Source organism: Aspergillus multicolor (genome assembly GCF_047715735.1).
Source record: "Aspergillus multicolor strain CBS 133.54 unplaced genomic scaffold BDW74scaffold_47, whole genome shotgun sequence".
Lineage (NCBI taxonomy): Eukaryota > Fungi > Ascomycota > Eurotiomycetes > Eurotiales > Aspergillaceae > Aspergillus > Aspergillus multicolor.
In genome coordinates this window covers 83,506-103,550 of record NW_027395998.1, presented here as the reverse complement: position 1 = coordinate 103,550, position 20,045 = coordinate 83,506, and the positions used below count along the sequence as shown (strand labels likewise).

Genomic DNA, 20,045 nt, shown 5'->3' with positions numbered 1-20,045 from the left:
TCGCGATGGCATTCAGTGATCGGCGTCCGGTAAGGGACAGGTTGCAATTGTGGCTTCTATACCTTGTTGAGTATAAGGCTTATCAGGATATCAACACCACCGTTTCAGCAACGTAAAAAAGTGACTATTCGGGAGGTGAAAAGCATCCTCCCCTCATAACTATTGCAATCTTAGGTCGAGCGAAATATATATTTCGGCCTTCGCTTATACCCACCTCTTTTCTTGCCTACGGATGCTTCCCAATGATCCTACCAATCGTCCCTTCCTTATACAAACAAACACTTTCCCCCAAATATTGTCATCCATGGCCCGCCTTCTCATGTCTCTCACCTTCCAAGGCTCCTTTGGACGGCAAGGCACGTGCTCAGCTCAACCATGGCCAGTGAGCCAATGAACAATCAGCGCCCTTATCAGATGGGCCAAGATCAGATTAGATAAGCGCACCCACTGGCGGACCTTCGCGTGATCTGATAATCGAAATTGCTCCACCGTCTTCCCCTCATCATCCCCGTTGTCTTATCACCATCTGCGTCCGGGGTACCAGGGTTCAGGCTTCACCTTTTTCTTTCCTCTCACTCGTCTCTCCTGTACATATTTCTCTCCTTGCTTGCGGACCCAACCCTACCGACGGAGCGCCGTATTCCCAGCCGCGCACGCACGGCCAACCTACATTATTCGCACCCTCTTTGCGGTCCGGAGATGCGCTACAAAACATCTCTCAAATGACCAGCTCTTGGAACTGCCTCTCTACAAACTATTCTCACCATGCATATTCTCATATACCTATTCCTCCTTGCTACCACCGCATCGGCCCGCTCCAGCATCATCCCCGTGAACGAGCGGTGTGTCGACTCAATAACAACAGCATACACATACATAACCTTCGCCGGGTCACCGTCACGCAAATTTCTAGAGCAGCGATGTCAGAATTCCCTCGCCGTGACCTCGATCTACGCTTCAGCTGATATCTACTGTCGCCCGAATGAACGGGAGGCTGGGATACGGCGCCTTGGCACGATCTGCGAAGAGGGCGGGCTGGAGTTGTTGTCGAGGGAGTCTGTTACAGAGAATCTCACGGAAGATGCGATTACAAAAATGCGGAGGGTGGAATACTTGGAGATGGATATGAGGGTCCCCGTTGAGGATCCGGTGCTGCTGTCGGCGGAGCATTATCGCAGGGTTTTTTTGACGATGGTGAGCCTCTTGATGAACAGTGTGGCAAAGGGTAGCTAATGTCTTGATAGGATACATGGGCGTATGAGAGCTGGACGCATTATGCATATGGGTATGCTTCCCATTCTCTCTTTACGGACGGTGATGTCTCTAACAAGCCTACCCTAGATACATTGGCTACCTATACTGGGCGTGTGTCCTCTCAATAGGGATGGTCTACAAAATGATTCAACACTTCTTCACATCTCGATATGACCACCCAGGGAAAAGCCTACTCTCGCGACACTCCCCCCTGCGCCGGATCTTCCACTTCTTTGAAACACATCTCCTCGTCCCAACAATGTTCCCCTCCCACGGCCGCAAGTTCCTCTGCTGGACATTCTCCAACCGCGCCGAAGCCCTCGTCGCCCTAGGGTTCTGGGTCCTCAGCACCGTCCTCTGCGCCATTAGTTACCGTCTCTCAAGGGAAAATATATAGTACGCTCCTCCCTTCCCCCTCCAAAATCCCCACTAACACCCCCAAGCTGGCCCGAAACCTCCACCCAACTAATCCGCTACATGGCCGACCGCACAGGCATAATCTCGTTCGCGAACCTCCCGCTCCTCTGGCTCTTCGCAGGCCGCAATAACATCTGCGCCTGGGCGACGGGGTGGAATTTCGCGACGTTCAATGTCTTCCATCGCCATGTTGCGTGGATTGCGACGATCCAGGCGGTTGTTCATACGGTGCTTTATATCGTGTTGTTTTTTCAGAGTACGTTACGCCTCACATTCATTGCCAAGGGATGTAAAAAGGGAAGCGGTGGCTGACATTACTTTGGATGGTAGATTCGAATCCGTGGAGGAAGCTTCAGAAACCGTATCTCCTTTGGGGGACCCTGGTAAGTGCGATGCTACTCTCTCGCTCTCTATATCACTCATGCTAACAATATGTACGCAGGCAATGGTGTTGATGATATTCATCCTCCCTGCGGCCGTAACATGGTTCCGGCACCGCGCGTACGAGACGTTCCTCTTCATCCATATCGTCTTCTCGATTGGGCTGCTTGTAGGTTGCTTCTAGTATGTTCTATCCTCCCATCTCATGATTCCTTCATCTTTCTTGCTAATTTCCAATGCTAGTCACACCATCATCTTCGAAACCCGCGAATACTGGTTCTACCTCTGGCTCCCCATGGGGATCTGGGCGTTTGATCGCGGACTGCGGATTGTCCGCGTTGTCCACTGTAACATCCACGTCCACGTTCGCCAGACGTCTAGTTCCGGAAACCGGAAGGGAAACAAGGTCGCCATACAAAGGACAACCAGCACAGCATCCTACGACAAAGCTGCGGACCTGATCCGGCTCACCGTCATTCCCGGCGCTGGCGACCACCCCCGCCCGACGCCCGGACAGTACTACTTCCTCTACCAGCCCTTCCGATGGACGGGGTGGGAAAGTCACCCGTTTACGCTGGGAAGCTGGGAGTACGTCGTTCGTCCGACAGGGCGGAAATGTAGATCCGGGCAGACAACGCCCACGGCACTAAAGGGCGACGAGGAGGTGGATGTGTCCCAGATTCCGCTGCTGTCCGACTCATCATCTGAAAGCCGGGCGCCTACACTTCCTCACTCCCCAGATGCATCATGTGGAGGGGAGAAAGAGACGGAAACACAACTCAAACTAACCTTCTACATCCGCCCCTACGACGGGTGGACGCGGGCTCTCCGTGAGCAGTGCCTTGCATTACCTAGTCTTTCAACCAACTCCACGATTTTGCTTGAAGGACCCTACGGCCATGATTTTCCGCTGTGGCGCTATGACTCCGTCCTCTTGATCGCAGGCGGCACGGGAATCGCGTCCGGAGTGCCGTATATTCAGGACCATATCGCGAGGTCCAACAATGGGGGCCAGAAAGACGTTAGTGGCGAGGATGAAAATAAGGGTAGAAGTACAAATGTGCGACATATGCATCTAGCCTGGGTAACGCGTCAAGAAGAATTCATTCGCGATCTCGCAGCTAATGAGCTGAGGACTGTGCTTGGGAGAGAGGATTTCAGCGCGAGGTTCTACGCGACGGCTTCCTCTTCTTCTGGCTCTGCGCGGGAGCGGGTGTCATATGCACCACACTCCACTATCGCCAGCGATATCCCCACAATACCGGACCCTTCGTCACCGGTGAACGGCGGTATGGATTACGAAGTTGAGATCACACCCGGCCGCCCGAATCTAGAAAAGATCATCTCCACCTTCGCTGAAGAGGCGCATACTAGCGATTCGTCTGCGGCGGTGTTAGTCTGTGGGCCGCAGCGGATGGCGGATGAGGCGAGGGCTGCGGTTGTGAGGGCGTTGGGACGGGGACTCTCGGTAAAGTATGTGGAGGAGAGTTTTACATGGTAGATGGGATGATTAGCCCAGAGGTGTCTTGCTACGTACATACTTGTGGATGAAGGCGATGGGATGGTGTTAAGATGATTAGATGTATATATGAATCTACTAGAGGTAAATGGTTCAATGCACATACCTGATGTTGTTCTTCTGCGACTTTGCCACTTAGTTGGTGGCTGGACGTGGAAGCCTATACTCTGTAGGGACAAAATATGACATGTCTAGCCCCTGAACAGCCGCAGCAATAGCCGACCCTCTCGACCCCAACCATACGGGACCTTGAGACAAGGGATGGACATGTCAGATTGACCCCGGAGATTCGAGATGCATCCCCACCATAACAGCAGCCAAGCTCTGAGCTCAACAGTCACATGCAATACTTCCAGTCCGTGTCATGATATGTCCCCTATTATTGGATGTTCGCCTCAAACGGTCTCTGATATCCGGGGATGGTTGCTGCTTGCGTGCGGGGATTGCCATTGACCGCATTGTCTATTGCAGCAGCTATGGTGATTTACAGGGAGATGTCATATGCTGTTAGCAATGGTATTGACAGCGAGATGCAAGGGTCATACGGGCTGATCGCTCAACCGTCCACGGAGACCCGTCGGAAGGTACTGTCAGTGCCAATGTCACTCCTGAACAGAGGATGTTCCTAGAGCTGCCATCGAGAACTCTCAGCTATAAGAGCCCCTTCATCCCACAGCATCTGGCTCCCTCATCATCATCATCACAACATCTTCTCATCAAATACTCCATCCGCCTCTCAAATCACCCCGTTCTTCCGAACCAGCAAACAAAAAAACCACCGCCAAAATGCGCTTCACCCTTACCACCGTCCTCGCCACCATTCTGGCCACGGCCACCGCGATCCCGCACGCCCCTGCCCCGGTCCCGGCCCACGGCTCCAACTCGGACCTCACAGGCAACGCCGCCCTGATCTCGCAGGCCCAGAGCGAGAACAAGTGCGGAAATGCACACCTCTCCTGCTGTGAGAGCACGGATAACAGCGTCTCCATCTCTGAGGAGGAGAAGCTGGGACTGCTGGATCTGCTTGGTGGGCGCTCTGACCTGCTGAACAATCTGCTTGGGAAGTACTCTGGGTGCTCGAGCTGTAAGTACCCTTCATTCTTGGAAAGACGGTCGGTGGTTAACGTGGACAGTGGCCTCTGTTGAGGGTATCGTTGGTGCCGGTGGTGGCCAGGGTCTTGTGTCCGGCCAGTGCAACAACCACGTTGCTTGCTGTGATGCGGGTGATAACCAGCTGGTAAGTGTTTCCGTCTTATCTCTTGATTATGGCCTTTCACTGGAGTGCTAACAATGTCTGTTTCTCTATAGACCGGTGTCCTTAACGTCGCTGTCCCTTGCATCCCCGTCAACGTTCTCTAGACCGCCATGGGATTGGGGATGGGCTCGCCTTTCCCTTGGGCTTGGCACAACCATCGCTTTGTCATGGACTTGGCCTGGGAGGATGATTGGACTACTCTGACCATTCCCCTTCGCCTGCAGTCTCGCTGCGATTGCAACAAGCCCTGTTGTGCATATTACTCACTCACTTGTACACACTCACTTCCTGACGCGGGGACCTTTATCAAGACCTTGCGATTTGTATCTATAATAAAAGCTAATCTACAGTCCTTGACTGCTGTGAATCTATCAATACTTTTATAGTTGTTTCTTCGAGCGTGAGGTCAAGAGAAAGGACGATCTCACTATTTATTGGAATGGCATATTCCACGTCAAGTGTAGAGAAACATGGGGACAGGGGTACAAACATATGAGAAAAGGGAGTATAGAAGACCTAGCCTGGAGGCAACTATCACAAAGCCAGAGCTCTGTAGATTATACCTAAAAGTCTCGGGTAGGGTCCGGAGTTAGGAAAGAAAAAAGGGTTCTGCCGAAAACCGGGACGCCTGAGATAACAACGTTGCTTCCTAACCCGGGAACTGTCTGCATTGTCTTGATCGAAAGCTATGGTATGGTAGAACGCGACCCCAGATGACCATGCGACCATTCGAGTATACCATACTAACTAGCAGACCAGCCCATGTGCACGCCCCGTCCTTTCGTCCTCGTTTCAATCTACCCTCGCGTCACCACTCGTTCCAAAACAGCGTCATTGTAAGGAACGACATTGCAATGGCACAAGAATTCGGGAAGTGCTCCAGGGGGAACGTAGCCCGCCTGCGCACTGAGGACCAGGAACCAGAAGAGCGCGAAGACTGTCTCATACAGTGACCTCTCATACAGTGACCTCTCATAACTTTGCGCTCTTGGCACCGTAGTGGTGTTCGCAGGGGTCTCTTTAACATGAACTACACGCTATATTCCTCTCTTGCCACCCGTGATTCACGTGAAGGGTGCCCTCAACCTCGTATTACTGAATCATTCAGCCATATTGTCCCAGCCAAGGACATAGAATGCGGCATAGGTATGGTTGGTTGACTGCTCATGCGCAACTGGTGCCTGGAGAGGTTGAAACATGCCACCTCTGCGAGCCCATGTTCCTGAGTCTATATGCATCCCGTATATTGTCATTCTTTCATCATAGTCCGAGTTATTGTTGCCTGGAGCGACGATTGCGACCCCGTTGCGACTGGGCTTGGAGAATCTATTGAGTCTCCGATTACTTGTGACGACCTACGGTACGGTCTTCGTTCTACGACAGCCATAACTCAACGCCAGGTATCCTGTGTTCGCCCTTCGGTGTTGTAAGTCCCGAAGTTAAACTATGGTAGTTTGCTGTAGTCACCTCTCATGGTGATGGTGTTTGCTCAGGCTTACTGGCGCCCTACTCTATAATTTAGGTGAAACCACAACTTGGGCCCATTCATAGTGTGACCTTGTATAAGCTTCCTAGGTAGCTTTTATGATCTGCTATTAGGCAACTGAGGTAGGTAGAGACACGGCTCGGGCCATGCCATCCACGGATAGTTTGACCCCATAACGAGCGAAAAAATCCCCCGGTCCCTCCCGCTTGTGTACTACTTAATCTCGAACTCCACCAACCCAGGTACATCAACTTCCAACTCCAATGCACGGGGTTCGCCCAGCTGGCCCTCGCAAATTGATTTAGGTCCATTTTGACGCGTGCGTCGCCGTCGAGAGTAGGCGAACAGTCATCTTCTCCCCCTCAGACTGAACCATGATGTACCCAACGTGCTGCTATTTTGGTAGACTGAATGGGGGCCACTATCATACCTGCTCAGTTTGCTCTCAGGTGAGGGTCATAATTGTATGTCATCAACGGAAGTCATCAAGCTGAGGATTGTGAGATAGGCAGAAACATAAGAGCCACGAAGATGCGGGCTATATAAGGGCCCTCAATCACTGCCCATGGACGGGAGTCCCAGGAACGCACCATCTTCTCCCTTGACAAGAACATCCACTACACCCAGGAACATTAGACAATGGTCGAACCGTCTGATCCATCTATACCTTCTTACCTACCCCTACTTCAAAGTTTCCAGCACAATGCGCGTCCCTATCGGCCACTACGTCGTTGCCCTCCTCACCGTGAGCGCCGGTCTCTCCGACGCCGTCCCAACAGCTGGACCCATGAAATTCAACGCGCGCTTCACCAACGGCACAGACACGATCTTCACCGAGCAAGACATCAAAGGTGGCGCGGGCGGCTCCGCCTCACAGCGCCAAATCGACTAGGAGATGGTTAAAGGCGGCATTGAATGGTCATACAAGCCGCTAATGGCCTTCGCAACATGCACAGCAACCGCATTCGCAATCATGAGCTACGTGAAGAAGGACAGCGAGGCCAACTCGTGCGCTCCGCTTTGGGGCAGCCAGAAGAGCGATGACGGGACTCAAGCCATCGACTTTTACTACTATGTCACCACGACCGTGGAGAACTGCGATACGACCGCCCAGACCAAGACCATCGCTGATGCGATTGAAAAGGTGTGGGATGAGGTGCATGACAAGAAGTACGATTATGCTTGTATTGAGCTGAGTCATTGGGGGACTTGGAGGGGGCATCTGGCGATTGCGACGAAGACTTCGGGGGTTGATGTTGAGACGCTGTGTCCGGCGAAGAACTGGGCAAGGCTATGTATGTGGCCCTGCTCTGTCTTGTCGATGCTTCCAGTCTTGCAATGATGTACAAAGGAGCTGGCTCTCCCCTTGTGAGTTTTGAGTTGTTGATTCTTCTGTCCCCTCGTTTGCTTTTGATACCTTCTTGACAAGTGATGATTCAACATTATCACTGTCACTCGTACATTAAGCTAGTTTTTCTACTTGCTTTGTATTTAGTTTGAATATGTCTGCGTTCTGTACCATGCTGTCCAAATCGCCTCTGTAAGCGGTACGTAAACTATATCTGTGCATGCCATTTTCCGGCTGGCGACAAGCCGCTGCACATTCTCATGACACGTCATAGATGTAGGGCCTGGTCGATGCGCCTACCCCGACTTCTGTTTGAGATCCACTAAGTCTCTAACAGCTTGTGCTACTGCACCTAACAGCTAGCTGGCCTACTAACCTGGAAACTGCTGCGCCTTATCAAGGGATAGTCTTAGCTTGTCCGTCCGCCAGTTAGAGCTTCCCGCTAGCCGCCGACACCCCGAACCCCTGTCCATCTAACCCAATCAAAGCCTTCCCGGCGTTGCGGCACAGCGACCTTGCATTAAACATCAAGAACTGGTCCGGCCAGTCCCACTGCACAGCCCCGCCTGAGAATCTCTGTCCTGGAATTCCTTGGTTTGTCCACACCCTCCGATTCCAATCTGAGCTTAACCGCGCTGAGCCACACTCGCTGTTCGTCGTGGCAGAGCAATGGTGGGTCGCACTATCCTTAGGCAGCGATATAATTCTTGACCTAGTCTGAGATGGAAAAAGCATATAAGCATCTGAGCACGCCTGCATTTTCTTTTGAATGATCAGCCTACGCCAACCATCGACCGACCAAAATCTTCAACAGCACACACCATGCCTTATCGACGCTCATACTCACGCTCATACTCATTCTGTCCACCCCCTCCCCATCTCTCCAACATCCTCAACCTCTACCCCGACGCCGAACCCTACTGCGCCGGATTCGCTCCCTCAAAAGGCCGACGCTGCCACATGCGCACCAACGCCCGCGGGCGCTCGCTCGCCATCTCCCTGCTAAACGAAGGCACAAAAGACATTCAGGCAGGCTACATACCCGACGAAGACCTCCTCTTCGATCTCGCCCACGCAACGCTCTGCACGCGCTTCCACCAGAACCAAGCCTCTGGCCTCGTGACACGCTGGACAAACGCAATCGAATCGTTCCTGTGCAAGCAGAGCCCAGCGCCACAGCGCAATACACGAACGCAATATTACCTCGAGCATGACGATGGACCTTTTGGAGACCAGAATTTCGTGCCCATTGAGGAGCTTATCGCGGAGTGTGCTGTCAACTATCCGCATATTGATTGGAGCCAAGAACTACAACTCGCAAGACCCGGACGCTCACCTGGGGCGTCGGATGTATCGAGGCGAACGAGGACGCCTGAGCCGGTGCCGGTTCAATCGCGCACACGGGTTGGGTCGGAGCATGAGCTACACCGTTCAAGTTCAGGTCCAAGTTCTGGGGGGCGGCAGATGTCCCGGTCGACGTCTGGTGTTGAGACTGGGCCGGAGATTGCAAGAAGACCTGTCCGGGATAGACGGGCTGTTCATGCTCCAACTAGCGTGGCGAGGAGATCTAGCGCAGCTATTTCTGCGCCTCCTTCTACACCTGCACCTGCATCTGCGACGCCATCGGCATCCAGCTCGAGACGGGATGCACAGAGTTCCGCTACAAGTACAAGGGCAGCAGTTCCGACTCAGCAAGGACGAGCCACATACTCCGCGAGTGCAATTTCACAGTCCTCTATCTCAGCCTCTACCCGTGCATCAAGCAGTACAACCAGATCAGGCCCTAGACCTGCAGACTCGGAATTGGCGCTTGCCCCCGCCAGTGCCTCCCCGATAATGACCTCGACCTCGAGCTCGAGCACAACCTCAAGAACGACGACGACGACCACGGTAGCGACTACAGTCATGACAACGACTACCGCAACGACACCACGCTCGGGCACGAATGCTACACCCGACGCCAACATTCGCACTACCCGGCCGACGCGGGCTTCAGACCCACACCCGTTGTCTAGCCCTACATCCACATCTCAAGAAACACCAACAGGCATTGAGAGACAACTATCTGCTACAGCTCCTGCTCCTGCTTCTGCTCCCGCTTCCACTCCTGCCACTCCTGCCACTCCTGCGCCAGCCACGGAGCAGAGAACCGCGGCCGTATCCGTCCCCCAAACAACCATCACGGCTCGCCAGGGAACACCCGTGCCCTCTCCCCGCCCCAGACGCCGGGCGATCGAAGGTGACTGCAGTATCTGCATGGAGCCCCTGATACTGGACCGGGAAGGGTCGACGTCTGATGATTATACTGGCAGTAATGAAGACGAGAACAACAACAATCCCGGGCTATCCTGGTGTAAGAGGCAATGCGGAGTGAATTACCACGTTGCTTGCATTACGCGATGGTTAGAGGCGTCGGCCAGGTCTACGTGTCCGACTTGCCGGGGTGTGTGGAGGGATTGAGCATGGCCACGGCCACTAGATACATTAAAGCAGTTGCAATTATATTAACCGTTCTGGTACGATTATCTTGCGGCTGTTTACATGACGGTGTACATAGAAGCTCTGGTATATGAAGGCGGGAGTCTTTCGATTGTTCTAGTATTTCCAATTTGCTATGACTTATTAATTGATAGTTAACCTTGCTTTCCTAGTAGACCATTTCAAGCTCTCCCCTGCGCCGTACTCGTGACCCCCCTAACCAGACGTAACAAGATCCTGAGTTGATGTTGAAAAGAGCACCGGAAAAAATGGTGCACACAAAAAGACATCATTGGGCGGCACCTTATAGAGCCGGCTGAGTCTCACTGCGCTGCTGAGTCCGGCAGCCAAAGTCAAGGAGGTAGTAAGTGAACCTCTTATACCCGTCATTGACCCCAACCATCACCATGTCCTGCCCGAAGAACCACGCTTCGCGTATCGCACCATGCAACACAACTGGATTGACATTGACAGTAAGAGGCCGCCAATACTTGCCGTTTATACCCGTTTGGGGTATGCAGACCTTGTTGGACGACCCCGGGACAAGACCATTGGAGCCAGGCTCTGCAGATTCACCCTGGCTGGACGTGGAACTTTTGCCGCAGTTCGAGTCCAACGCATGCGGCACCAGGGTTCCACTCTCCAGGCAGTAATCGTCGAGCTGTTGTCCCCCGGCCCAAAATACGTAGAGGTGGCGGAAGGGGTCAATCACTATAGAGTCCTGCTCGCGTACCTCCGACGGCCAGCGCATAGTGTGGATGCTTTGCTGGTGGAACTTGCCAGTGCCGTTGGCAGTCGACGCGAATCGGTGAATCCTCAGCTGGCCTATTTCGTAGGGGCCTCCGTAGCCGTAGTATTTGTAGCCTCGGGGCTTTTCTTTGGTAACAACAGCGAACGCGGATTGGAGTGGGGATGTCACAATGTACGCATCAAGGTTATCGCCCACGTCGAGTTGGATTTGCTGGATAACCTGTTCATTGCGGGTATCGATCACCGCAACAAGACCACTGGTGCTTGGGTATCCGCGGTCACCATCCTTGGAGCACGCAATTGCCACAAGGACTTCGCGGTCACTAACCTTAATCCGGGCTGTATTCCCGCCAGAGCAGCATGCCATCTCCGAAGTGCTCGTTTGCGCGGTGACCAACGCTAATGGCGGCGCCTGCTTCTTTGTGAGGCATCATGAAAGTGAGTGTAATGAAGAGTAATTGATGGTGTAGAAATCAGGTATGAGAAGCTTCGGAGAAGGCCGTGAAGGCTTCGGGCTGTATGCGAGCAGGTGAGAGGAGAGAGAGGGCAATGGAGTGAGAAGTGGGAGGGTGATAAATGGAGAGGCGAAAAGGTGAGGAAGTGAGGGGCGAGAGGGTGAGGATGTGAGGAAATGGGAGAGCAAGGGCGCCAGAAGCGGGAAAGGGAGAAAGCGAAAGAATGAGAGGCAGCAGGCGAGGTGATTAGAATAGAAGAGGCAACGTAAAGCAAGCCTGCGCAAAAAACTGGGAATAGAGAGCAGGGAGTCGGGAGCGACAGAGACAAGACAAGAGGGGGTGTGTCACTGAGGCAAGAGCAACACAACACATGCAAACAAACAACCACGTACAGAGGGGCCATAACGGGCCGAAACATCATTGCGGCTAGCATAGTCCCATATAAAGCAGGAGATTTGACGCCATTCCGGCGTAGATTTCCAACGCCCTGACAAAAGTACTAGGAAATACCGGGCAATACACTCAACTTGCAGCATTATCCTAGCATCATAACTACCTGAGCCTTTCTACTTATGCCTCTTAAAGCAAGTTACATCGTCGCGCGCAATTGCCTTCAACTAGCGGTACAAGTCCTGATGAACCCAACGCTATCAGGTACTTCTTCCTGTACACTTCATCTTCCCCAAGACCTGAGTTCGGTCGTATGCAAATATCATGTTCGAAACCGACGGCCCGCTTTCCAGTCATAGTATCTTCCCAAAATCCAAAACCCGGTACGTATACGGATGCTTCCCATATCCTTGACACGAAACCTCAACAATAACCCGTCTCGGATCAATGAAATGCACCGCATGCTCAAAATGGGCAACTTCATCAGGCAGGAACCGGTACGGGCGACGGCAGGAGCGAGAGGCTTTCTCCCTAGGCGGGAGCGTCACCTGCGTGGGAGGGCCGAAAAGGTACTTGTTCACTCCTTCCTCACTTGCATCAGATTCCGCGGGGCTCTGAACCGCCGTACTAAAGCACGACGTCAGGGGACCGATATCGAGGCTTTTAACAAGGCGATCGTACCCTCTAAAGACCCAGCGGGAACTCCAGCAGACGTAGAGGAGGTTGAAGGCATCGATGGCAATACTCTTGAAAGGCGCGCCGGCCCACGGCCACTCGACTGCAATTGGGATGCCGTGGTCACCGAACTTCCCGTCTGGATCCGCGCGGAATTTCCGGATCGTCACCATTGTTAAGGGGTCAACGTCGTGGCTGAGCAGGGCGACTTCTCCGAATGTCGATGCAGGGACCTGGATGCACGCGTGAGCTTGGATGGGCACATCCACCTGAAGGACCTGGACCCTCCCCTCATCAATTCCCTTATCAGCATTAATAAAGACAATCGCCCCAGTAGCAGCAGGATCCCCATTGTCCAGCGTCCCCTTCACCCCAACCGCAACAAGAGCCTGTGCCTGCGGACCCCCAAGTCTAACGATATCCGCGTACTTCCTCGAGATCGAGCGCGGACCAGAATGCGTAAAGCTCTCTTGACCAACCAATGGCCCAATAAACCCACGAACACGTTGATGCCATCTCTCCCCACCCTCAGGCTCCGTCTTAAGGATCTCGATAAACGGGTCCGGACTCCCGTCCGCATTCTGCGACGACACGAAATAGTACAACTGCTCGGGCCCAAAACCCAGCGGCGTCTGCGGAACCCCATTCGCAGCGAGTCTGAGGTCGCGATAAAAGATCTCCTTGCCCGTGTCGGCATCTAGGAGATGGTCCATAAGCCGGCCGCGGTTTTTCTCCCGCGTCCGCACAAGGATATCGCAGTGCCTGCTCACCCAGATATCGATCGGTACCAGCTCCTCAACATTCTCCTGGATATAGCGAGGCTTGAGCTTCCGCGCGCGCTGGAGTGCGCCGTTCCGTCCGCGGAAGAGACTCTCCCAGTAGATGTCTCCGTCCACGAGCCAGGCCATGTATCCCCCTGTCACTGTGACGTGCGGCGAGCTCGCTTGAATGGTGCGCACTGCTGTTGGGTTTCCGGAGAGGATCGACGCGGTGTCTCTGAAGAGTTTGACAGCGCGGCGCTTGGAGGTTGCGAGGCGTATGTTCTCGATCTCGGCGAGGCGGCTTTTATCTGCGGTGCGGGTGTCGTCTCCATGCTCTTCGCTCTTGATTTTGAGGGGCTCTGGTTCGACTTCGGTCTCGAGGGCAGGCGCGTCGGGGAAGTGGTCATGCAGACCGACGGACTGGATCCAGGTGTGCACGAAATCGCGCCAGGTTTTGCTTAACTGTTCGCAGCGGAGAAGGTCTGTGAGGTCGAGTTCCTGCAGGATTAGCGAGATGCAGTCGAATGGGAGACGGCGCGCGGGGTCGGTGCTGATGGAGGTAAACTGGAGGATGAAGCCGCAGTTGGGGCAGCAGGTGTGGTCGTCTGCGTTGCTGCTATCATCTGCAGTATTTGGCAGACGTGACATAACGAAGATGTCTTGACTTGAGGGATCGAGAACGAAAGAATGGTGAGAGGTTCTGGAGCTGGAAATGGTGAGGAGGTGAGCGTTGTGTTGTGTTGCTATTCAGGCGGAGGCAGTGAGACATCCACATACAAACAGGACAAACGAGCCAGCCACCACCAGTTGCTTTGCATCTGGCCTTCTTTTCTTTTGCCGTCCATTTCTATACTCCGTAGCCAGAATATGGTGGGAGAATCCGGGTTTCCCTGCGTGACTTTGCTTTTCAAGACCTTCCTTAGAGCAGACTACTAACACCTAGACCTCTTCAACACCGACAATCCAACCATCCCTTCAAGCGATGTCGCTAACGTCATTAAGACAGTGTCTGTATATAGCTCGCCTCATGCTGCCATTGTGCCGATCCCTCAATGTGGGTAAGTGAGCGTTGTCATATATCCTGAAAGAGAGCATCCCGTTGAGCATCGAAATTCGGACCAGACATCAAAAAGTCCTGCACCTTCCTACGATCGACGCCTGATGGGTAAGGGCATGACGCGAGCCTGGGCTTTCCCGTCCATTTGGCGATAACGAAGCGTTTTTGCTCCCTCATGGTCTCGCGATCCCCCGGCAACGGTTGCTCTATCCCACTCATCCCGTCATCCACAGATTATTCAACACAAGACACGATATCAAAGGGGACCATGAAATAATCAAATTCGAGGAGTTATAATGACATATCAAACTCAATACGCTTTTCCACAGAACTGACTCTAGCAAAGACCTGAGATCAAAAACCCCGAAAGATTCAATTACGCCTCAAACATCTCCCTCGCGGCCGCCATCTCCTCTTCTGACGGCATATTCACAATCATCAGGTACATGACATTCTGGAATGACTGTCAGCATGCTCGCCTGATGTTCTTTGGGACGGTTCGACTTACACTTCTGAGAAACTTCTTCGCACCGCCCATCGCACCACCCACCAAACCCCCGCGCCCTCGTTGCCTTGAGCCACGGCTTGATTCCGGCCCCCTGGGTGACCGAGCATACTCACCGTACGGCGTCGCCTGCGACTGCGACTGCGAGTGTGCCTGATACTCCTGGTCCACAACCGTTCCGCTCTCCTGGGTATACCCATCCACATAATGCAGGTCCTCATACTGGCCCTCAGCCCCACGACCATGTCGCCCACGACGCGCCGACGCAACAGCATGGATGATGCCCCCACCAGGCAGATCTCTCAGCCCAATATTCCCACCAGGAAGATGCGAGAACCTTCCACCGGCAATACCCCTCCGACCCTCCGGAGTGCGTTGACGTTGCCGGATCTCAGATCTGTTGATGTACCCGCCGCTCACGAGACTCAAGAGATCGCCGCTGGCCGCGGGGTGCGAGGGGTCCGCGTACCGCGAGGTGAAGGTTGGTTTTGGCGCCATGTTGAGTGCGCTGGTTGGATTTTCCATCGTCTATACACTCTGTTAGCATCACGACCCCTAAGAAAGGTGGCCAGAACGTACAAATTTCGCCTGCCCCCTCCGATCAAAGTAATCCGCCAGGAACTCCCTCTTCTTCAGCTTCTTGATTTCGTTCTCAGATCCCGTCATCGCAACAACATCAAGGCCGGGAAAGATAAGCGGCGCAGACTCGGGGAACGGCAACTCATTCTGCGTCCTCCCATGCGAGGATTTATACTTATGCCTCAGTTTATTCAGCGTGCCTACGCCGCCGCCCTCAACAGCGGTCGAAATGGCCGTATTCAAATCGAATCTCTGGATCGTCGCCGTTGACTCCGGCTCCCAGGTCATAATTAAACAGTACAACCCTCGTGGACGAAAGAACGTCTCGTTAATCTTGTCAAAGTACGCGTTTGTTTTCCGACGTCCCTCAACTTGAATCGCGGCCTCGGTGCCAATCTGGATGAGCGTTGAAACGGCGAAGGAGATTGCGCCGGGAAGCCAGAGCGTTCCAATGGAGGCCAGGTTCAGCGCGTACAGCCAGGGCGTTGCTTGGCAGGCTTTGTTGGATGTTTCGAGAAAACTGAGGAAGGTCGCCTGGTCGATGGCGAAGTCTGAAAGGATGGGCGCGTAGGCGCGGATGAAGCCGCGCTTGTTGTTCTTTGGGCGCCGTTGAGGGAGGATTACTGGGTATGGGAGTTTGGGGCGTGTTGCTGGCGAATATTCAGGTGGGGGAGGGGGTGTCCAGTGGACGAGCTCGTGGTCATGTTCGTCGGCTGGACTTTGGGCGGCAGGAAAGCGCTGGGGTGTTGAGCCATGGAGCTCGTCCTGCGCTTCGTCGAGCTCCCATTGTTCCTCCAGCTGCTCGGCTGCTAGGTGCTGCTCTGTCTCTGCAATAGCGGCATTCTCGACTTCGACTCGTTCTGCTTCTGCTTCGTTTTCTGGGAGAGGGAGTCTCCTATCTGACGCCTGGGCCTCAGCTTCCTTCCGCTCTTGCTTGTTGGCTTTGTATGCGGAGACGCTTTCGGAGGCTAGACCGATGCCTGCGGCGACGCCCTTGACTAGCTTCTTGACGACCATGTCGATGTCAGTTCAGAACAGATAAGACTGAGCTGAAAAACAAAATGTATTCACGGCCTACGCTCAGAACCTACCTGTCAGCAACCAGCGGGCTTTATATCTCTGTCCAAGGTCAAAATCAATGACGCCCATCCCCGGCGAGACCGACCAAGCGCGTTCTCCTCATTGGCCAGCCATCCTCGGCTGAACACGATTAAGCTATAATTGGCCCCATATCGCCGGGACGAAGCTTTTCGCATGTGGCTTACGGCCTGACACACTTGTCTCATTGGCCCGCCTGGTATTCTCATCGAATCCTGGAGCCTGGAGTGCGAAACGAATACCGTTTGTGGTTAGAGGCTGACTCCATTCCGTGGAAGGGCTCAGCCACAGCGCTGGAGATGCCGAGATCCCGTCTCGGCTCGCTTCCGAGTCCCGGTTTTGGCATGTTACAGTACCGTACGCATGAGCGGCATTCTTCTCTCTCACTGTGCAGCTATCAAGTTACCGTACGCCGTACGGTAATGATTACTAGCGCGCCGAATCGCAAATCTCAACCGCAATCGAGATGAAAAGGGGCTGATCCCTGCACATCGCTGTCAACATCCCTGCGCTGCGCCTGTCAATTGCAGTTCTCTGACCCGAACCATGCGCGTTCTGTCAACCACATGGCTTGCTAGCCTAGGCCTTGCGTCACTGAGTTTGGCGTTGACTTCGATTCCCGCCTCGATTCAGAATGAAACCGTCACCCGCGGCATCGATCTCTTCGAGATTCATCTGCCAGTAAACTGGAAGACGGCCGTTGCGCAGGGTGTAGAGTTCGTTTTTGTTAAAGTATGTTCTCTTTTCCTGAAGCATTAACATGACCTTATTGACCACTGGCACAGGCAACAGAAGGCATCACATACCACAACCCGCGCTTCAAATCGCAAACTGATTCCGCACGGGCTGTCTCAGCCTCTTCCTCCAATGGGACCTCGGTCTTCCATGGCGCAATCCACTTTGCATTGGCCGCCCACAGCACCGGCGCCCAACAAGCCGACCACTTCATCGCGCACGGCGGAAACTGGACGGCCGATGGATCAACCCTCCCGGGCGTCCTCGAGATGGAGGGGAACATCCCCGGCAAGCTGTGCCACGGGATGAGTCCTTCCGAAATTACAGACTGGATGATGGATTTCTCGAACCGGTATGTGGAGGTCACTAGCCGCCGCCCGATCCTCTTTTTATCAGCTAGCTGGTGGGAGAAGTGTGCAGGGAATGACGAGACGTTTGGCAAGGAGCATCCGCTTTGGTTGGCGAATTGGGCGGATGAAATGGGCAAACTACCTGCTGGGTGGGAGAGGCAGGGAGCGACGTTCTGGCAGTATTCGGGGCTTGCGAGAGGTGGTGTTAGTGTGGAGGGGGATGTTTTTTTTGGGGATAGAGAGGAACTGGGGGCGTTCGCGAGGGGGGTATAGATTATAGAGATCCTATAGAATCGTATAATGTTAATTTTTTCAATACTTGACAATATGAAAAGCAGCTAGAAGGGCTCTCACTTCCTACGTCACTGAAATACCTAGAACTCAAAGTTCGACGTTCGTGGTTTTTTCCTGTTATTCTCTAAATATACATGGAGAAATGCAATGTTTAAGGCCGTCGTAAAATATATATCCGCACTCTGTTGTTCGGGGGGAGTATTCGGTTATTACTTGGCCATATTTTCCAGTACCATACAATGCTACAGCGAGCAGGAAACCAAAATAGTTTGATATAGTCTCTACTCCCCATGTTAAGCAACACTTCTTGCTATCGTGGTTAAGTTCGTCCGCGGTAAGAGCAAGCCAGGGAGTGCACGTGTTTTGGATACGATGGGCGAGGGCTTGGCGCACGTGAACTCAAACAGAGGGGCTCTTTCCTCAGTTCGTCAGCAGTTACAGAACCACCTTCGTCCCTGCGAAGCCCCTCATCCATCTTTTATCGCGTCATAACCATACACTATCGATTGCTCTATTTCTATCGTTGCTTAGCCCTCGATTGGGTTGAAGCGTGTTTGAAAACATGACCACCTCCAAGAACCTACTTAAGGATGCCTTGGCATAGCGGCGGATTATATGACATACTCCTTAATTATAGTAGTCCGCCTGGCACCAAAACCTCCGCCGGCGGCATCACAGGATCGTGATAACAGTCCCAAACAACAGCTTTCTCCCCATCCCACGCATCTCTCCCCGTCCTCCTCGAACGGTATCTAATCCTCCCGCCTCCTCTTGCTCGGGCTGCCAGTCGAAGGCCCCGGCTCCCCATCCTCCTTTACAGATCACAGTTCCATAGCGTGGTTATCACCCGCGTGCACTCGCCGTTCCTGATGGGCTTGTAATTCGCCCATGATGCCCTCATTACACCCAAAATACACTGCCTGCAACGCGCGAAGTTTTCGAAGGGTGGTAGAACCCATCGCATTGGCATTGCATGATCCTAGCGCCGCAATACCGCGCCTGAGGGCAGCGGCGGGCTCCCCATGCCAGGCCCGTGGCGCAAAGGTATCAGAAAAATGGATAGCCGATGGATTCATGAACGGGTTGAGAAAGACCGGGTGGTAGAGCCCCGCCGTGGCATCAACACCTACCACTTTCTGCTCGATTTGATAGTTGAGGTATTCGGCAGCAGTTGGCACCCGAGTAGCGGGTTGTCCTTCTGTGCCCTTAAGCGCCTGCCACTTTGCCTCCCTGGCTAGGAAGAAGTCCAGGTCAACTGGAAGAAAGAAAACGCCCGGGTCATCGGCCCTATCGAAGTGTTTGTGGCAGTTGCCACACAGCAGCACAGCGTTGGATGTCTCGGAGAGGGCGAAATCAACCAAGCCCTCTTTTACCCATCTTTTATACTATACATTTTTAAGACGAATCAGTTAGCCAAATATGCTACTTCGCAAAACTGTCTCTGCCACTACCAAGACTCTATAAGACCTACCTGGGGATCTGCCTGTGCCATAACATGGACAAATTCACAAAGTGCATCGCCGCCCCGGCAGATCCAACATCCCTCAATTGACATGTCTTGGATATCTCTTGATTTCCGCTTTGTGGCGGGGGAAAAGTCGGTTGCCTTGCTGGCGGCCGACCGTGGTGTGCTCGGCGCGCTTGGCGAGCCCAGAAGCGATGGTCCCGCGGGAGATACTGGTGCCGATGCGGGCGCCCGGGGGTGTCCGTGGGTGAGGGATGAGGTTCGTGTGTGGCCAAGGGGGGAGCCGCTCTGGCCGACTGTCGGGAGTTGTCTGGAATCCATGCTGATTAACTTTTCCGAGCATAACAACTGATCAGTTTGTTTACTTACCTGTGACCGTATATCTTCAAATTCAGTCACCGTCGTAGTTTCCCCAGACGTGCTCCAAGAGTAGTTTCCTCGTTAGGTATATTCGATAAGGCAAGATGATAGCAAGGCCCGAACAGAAGGGAAGAGCAGAGTTTTAGATCATCAGGTGAGTCACGGCGTTATTGAGGTTACCATATCTATTATCTTCATTTCCGAGCCTATGGCAATACAACGCGGATGTTCGTCTCGGGACACATTTCCGCCGCTGTCATCCCACGGGAAGTGATTCCGATACAGATCTTCATGATGGCTGATTTAAAATTGATGTCTCTTCTTCTGTTACGGAACCCCGCGTAATTAGAGCCATCCAGACTCCATGAATACTCCTAAAAGCAGTGGTGAAAGTGCACGCCCTCGTCAGGCCCATCCTCCAACTCCGCAGCCG

At 53.4% G+C, this 20,045-nt stretch overlaps 8 protein-coding genes across 8 annotated transcripts; 5 read left to right on the top strand and 3 right to left on the bottom strand.

Moving 5' to 3' along the window:
• The first annotated feature begins 752 nt into the window (after window positions 1–752).
• BDW74DRAFT_188990 (ferric reductase family protein) lies at window positions 753–3,601 on the top strand. Its single transcript, XM_073731862.1, has 7 exons — window positions 753–1,194; window positions 1,245–1,285; window positions 1,342–1,650; window positions 1,698–1,927; window positions 2,002–2,054; window positions 2,114–2,235; window positions 2,296–3,601. The coding sequence occupies exons 1-7, from the start codon at window positions 766–768 to the stop codon at window positions 3,551–3,553; spliced, it is 2,442 nt and encodes an 813-aa protein (XP_073578339.1). The 5' UTR covers window positions 753–765; the 3' UTR covers window positions 3,554–3,601.
• A 756-nt stretch (window positions 3,602–4,357) lies between these two features.
• Window positions 4,358–4,930, top strand: BDW74DRAFT_183568 (uncharacterized protein; the record flags this gene model as incomplete). Its single annotated transcript, XM_073730550.1, has 3 exons — window positions 4,358–4,655; window positions 4,705–4,808; window positions 4,880–4,930. 3 exons carry the CDS (start codon window positions 4,358–4,360, stop codon window positions 4,928–4,930), a joined length of 453 nt encoding a protein of 150 aa, XP_073578338.1.
• A 2,085-nt stretch (window positions 4,931–7,015) lies between these two features.
• On the top strand, window positions 7,016–8,381 carry BDW74DRAFT_183567 (uncharacterized protein; the record flags this gene model as incomplete). Its single annotated transcript, XM_073730549.1, has 3 exons — window positions 7,016–7,163; window positions 7,218–7,607; window positions 8,149–8,381. 3 exons carry the CDS (start codon window positions 7,016–7,018, stop codon window positions 8,379–8,381), a joined length of 771 nt encoding a protein of 256 aa, XP_073578337.1.
• Window positions 8,382–8,451: 70 nt separating this feature from the next.
• BDW74DRAFT_163224 (uncharacterized protein) lies at window positions 8,452–10,309 on the top strand. The gene has a single exon (XM_073726078.1). The coding sequence runs from the start codon at window positions 8,483–8,485 to the stop codon at window positions 10,118–10,120; it is 1,638 nt and encodes a 545-aa protein (XP_073578336.1). The 5' UTR covers window positions 8,452–8,482; the 3' UTR covers window positions 10,121–10,309.
• A 133-nt stretch (window positions 10,310–10,442) lies between these two features.
• BDW74DRAFT_183565 (uncharacterized protein) lies at window positions 10,443–11,255 on the bottom strand (the record flags this gene model as incomplete). The annotated part of the gene is made up of 1 exon (XM_073730548.1): window positions 10,443–11,255. The coding sequence occupies one exon, from the start codon at window positions 11,253–11,255 to the stop codon at window positions 10,443–10,445; it is 813 nt and encodes a 270-aa protein (XP_073578335.1).
• Window positions 11,256–14,541: 3,286 nt separating this feature from the next.
• Window positions 14,542–16,368, bottom strand: BDW74DRAFT_163221 (uncharacterized protein). Its single transcript, XM_073726077.1, has 3 exons — window positions 15,311–16,368; window positions 14,735–15,259; window positions 14,542–14,680 (listed from the first exon to the last, which is right to left on the bottom strand). Exons 1-3 carry the CDS (start codon window positions 16,325–16,327, stop codon window positions 14,603–14,605), a joined length of 1,620 nt encoding a protein of 539 aa, XP_073578334.1. The 5' UTR covers window positions 16,328–16,368; the 3' UTR covers window positions 14,542–14,602.
• Window positions 16,369–16,912: 544 nt separating this feature from the next.
• Window positions 16,913–17,766, top strand: BDW74DRAFT_188986 (putative secreted glycosyl hydrolase; the record flags this gene model as incomplete). Its single annotated transcript, XM_073731861.1, has 2 exons — window positions 16,913–17,140; window positions 17,194–17,766. The coding sequence occupies exons 1-2, from the start codon at window positions 16,955–16,957 to the stop codon at window positions 17,764–17,766; spliced, it is 759 nt and encodes a 252-aa protein (XP_073578333.1). The 5' UTR covers window positions 16,913–16,954.
• An 842-nt stretch (window positions 17,767–18,608) lies between these two features.
• Window positions 18,609–19,573, bottom strand: BDW74DRAFT_183561 (uncharacterized protein; the record flags this gene model as incomplete). Its single annotated transcript, XM_073730547.1, has 2 exons — window positions 18,609–19,172; window positions 19,259–19,573. 2 exons carry the CDS (start codon window positions 19,571–19,573, stop codon window positions 18,609–18,611), a joined length of 879 nt encoding a protein of 292 aa, XP_073578332.1.
• Between the last annotated feature and the right edge of the window lie 472 nt (window positions 19,574–20,045).

What these genes read in the sequence shown, in the direction of transcription:
- BDW74DRAFT_163221 (XM_073726077.1), bottom strand. Translation starts at nt 16,327, where the DNA reads ATGGTCGTCAAGAAGCTAGTCAAGGGCGTCGCCGCAGGCATCGGTCTA. An exon ending in GGAGGGGGCAGGCGAAATTT is followed by an intron (nt 15,260 to 15,310) that starts GTACGTTCTGGC and finishes CAGAGTGTATAG; the next exon opens with ACGATGGAAAATCCAACCAG. An exon ending in CGAAGAAGTTTCTCAGAAGT is followed by an intron (nt 14,681 to 14,734) that starts GTAAGTCGAACC and finishes CAGTCATTCCAG; the next exon opens with AATGTCATGTACCTGATGAT.
- BDW74DRAFT_188990 (XM_073731862.1), top strand. Translation starts at nt 766, where the DNA reads ATGCATATTCTCATATACCTATTCCTCCTTGCTACCACCGCATCGGCC. An exon ending in TGGACGCATTATGCATATGG is followed by an intron (nt 1,286 to 1,341) that starts GTATGCTTCCCA and finishes AGCCTACCCTAG; the next exon opens with ATACATTGGCTACCTATACT. An exon ending in CTGCTTGTAGGTTGCTTCTA is followed by an intron (nt 2,236 to 2,295) that starts GTATGTTCTATC and finishes TTCCAATGCTAG; the next exon opens with TCACACCATCATCTTCGAAA.
- BDW74DRAFT_163224 (XM_073726078.1), top strand. Translation starts at nt 8,483, where the DNA reads ATGCCTTATCGACGCTCATACTCACGCTCATACTCATTCTGTCCACCC.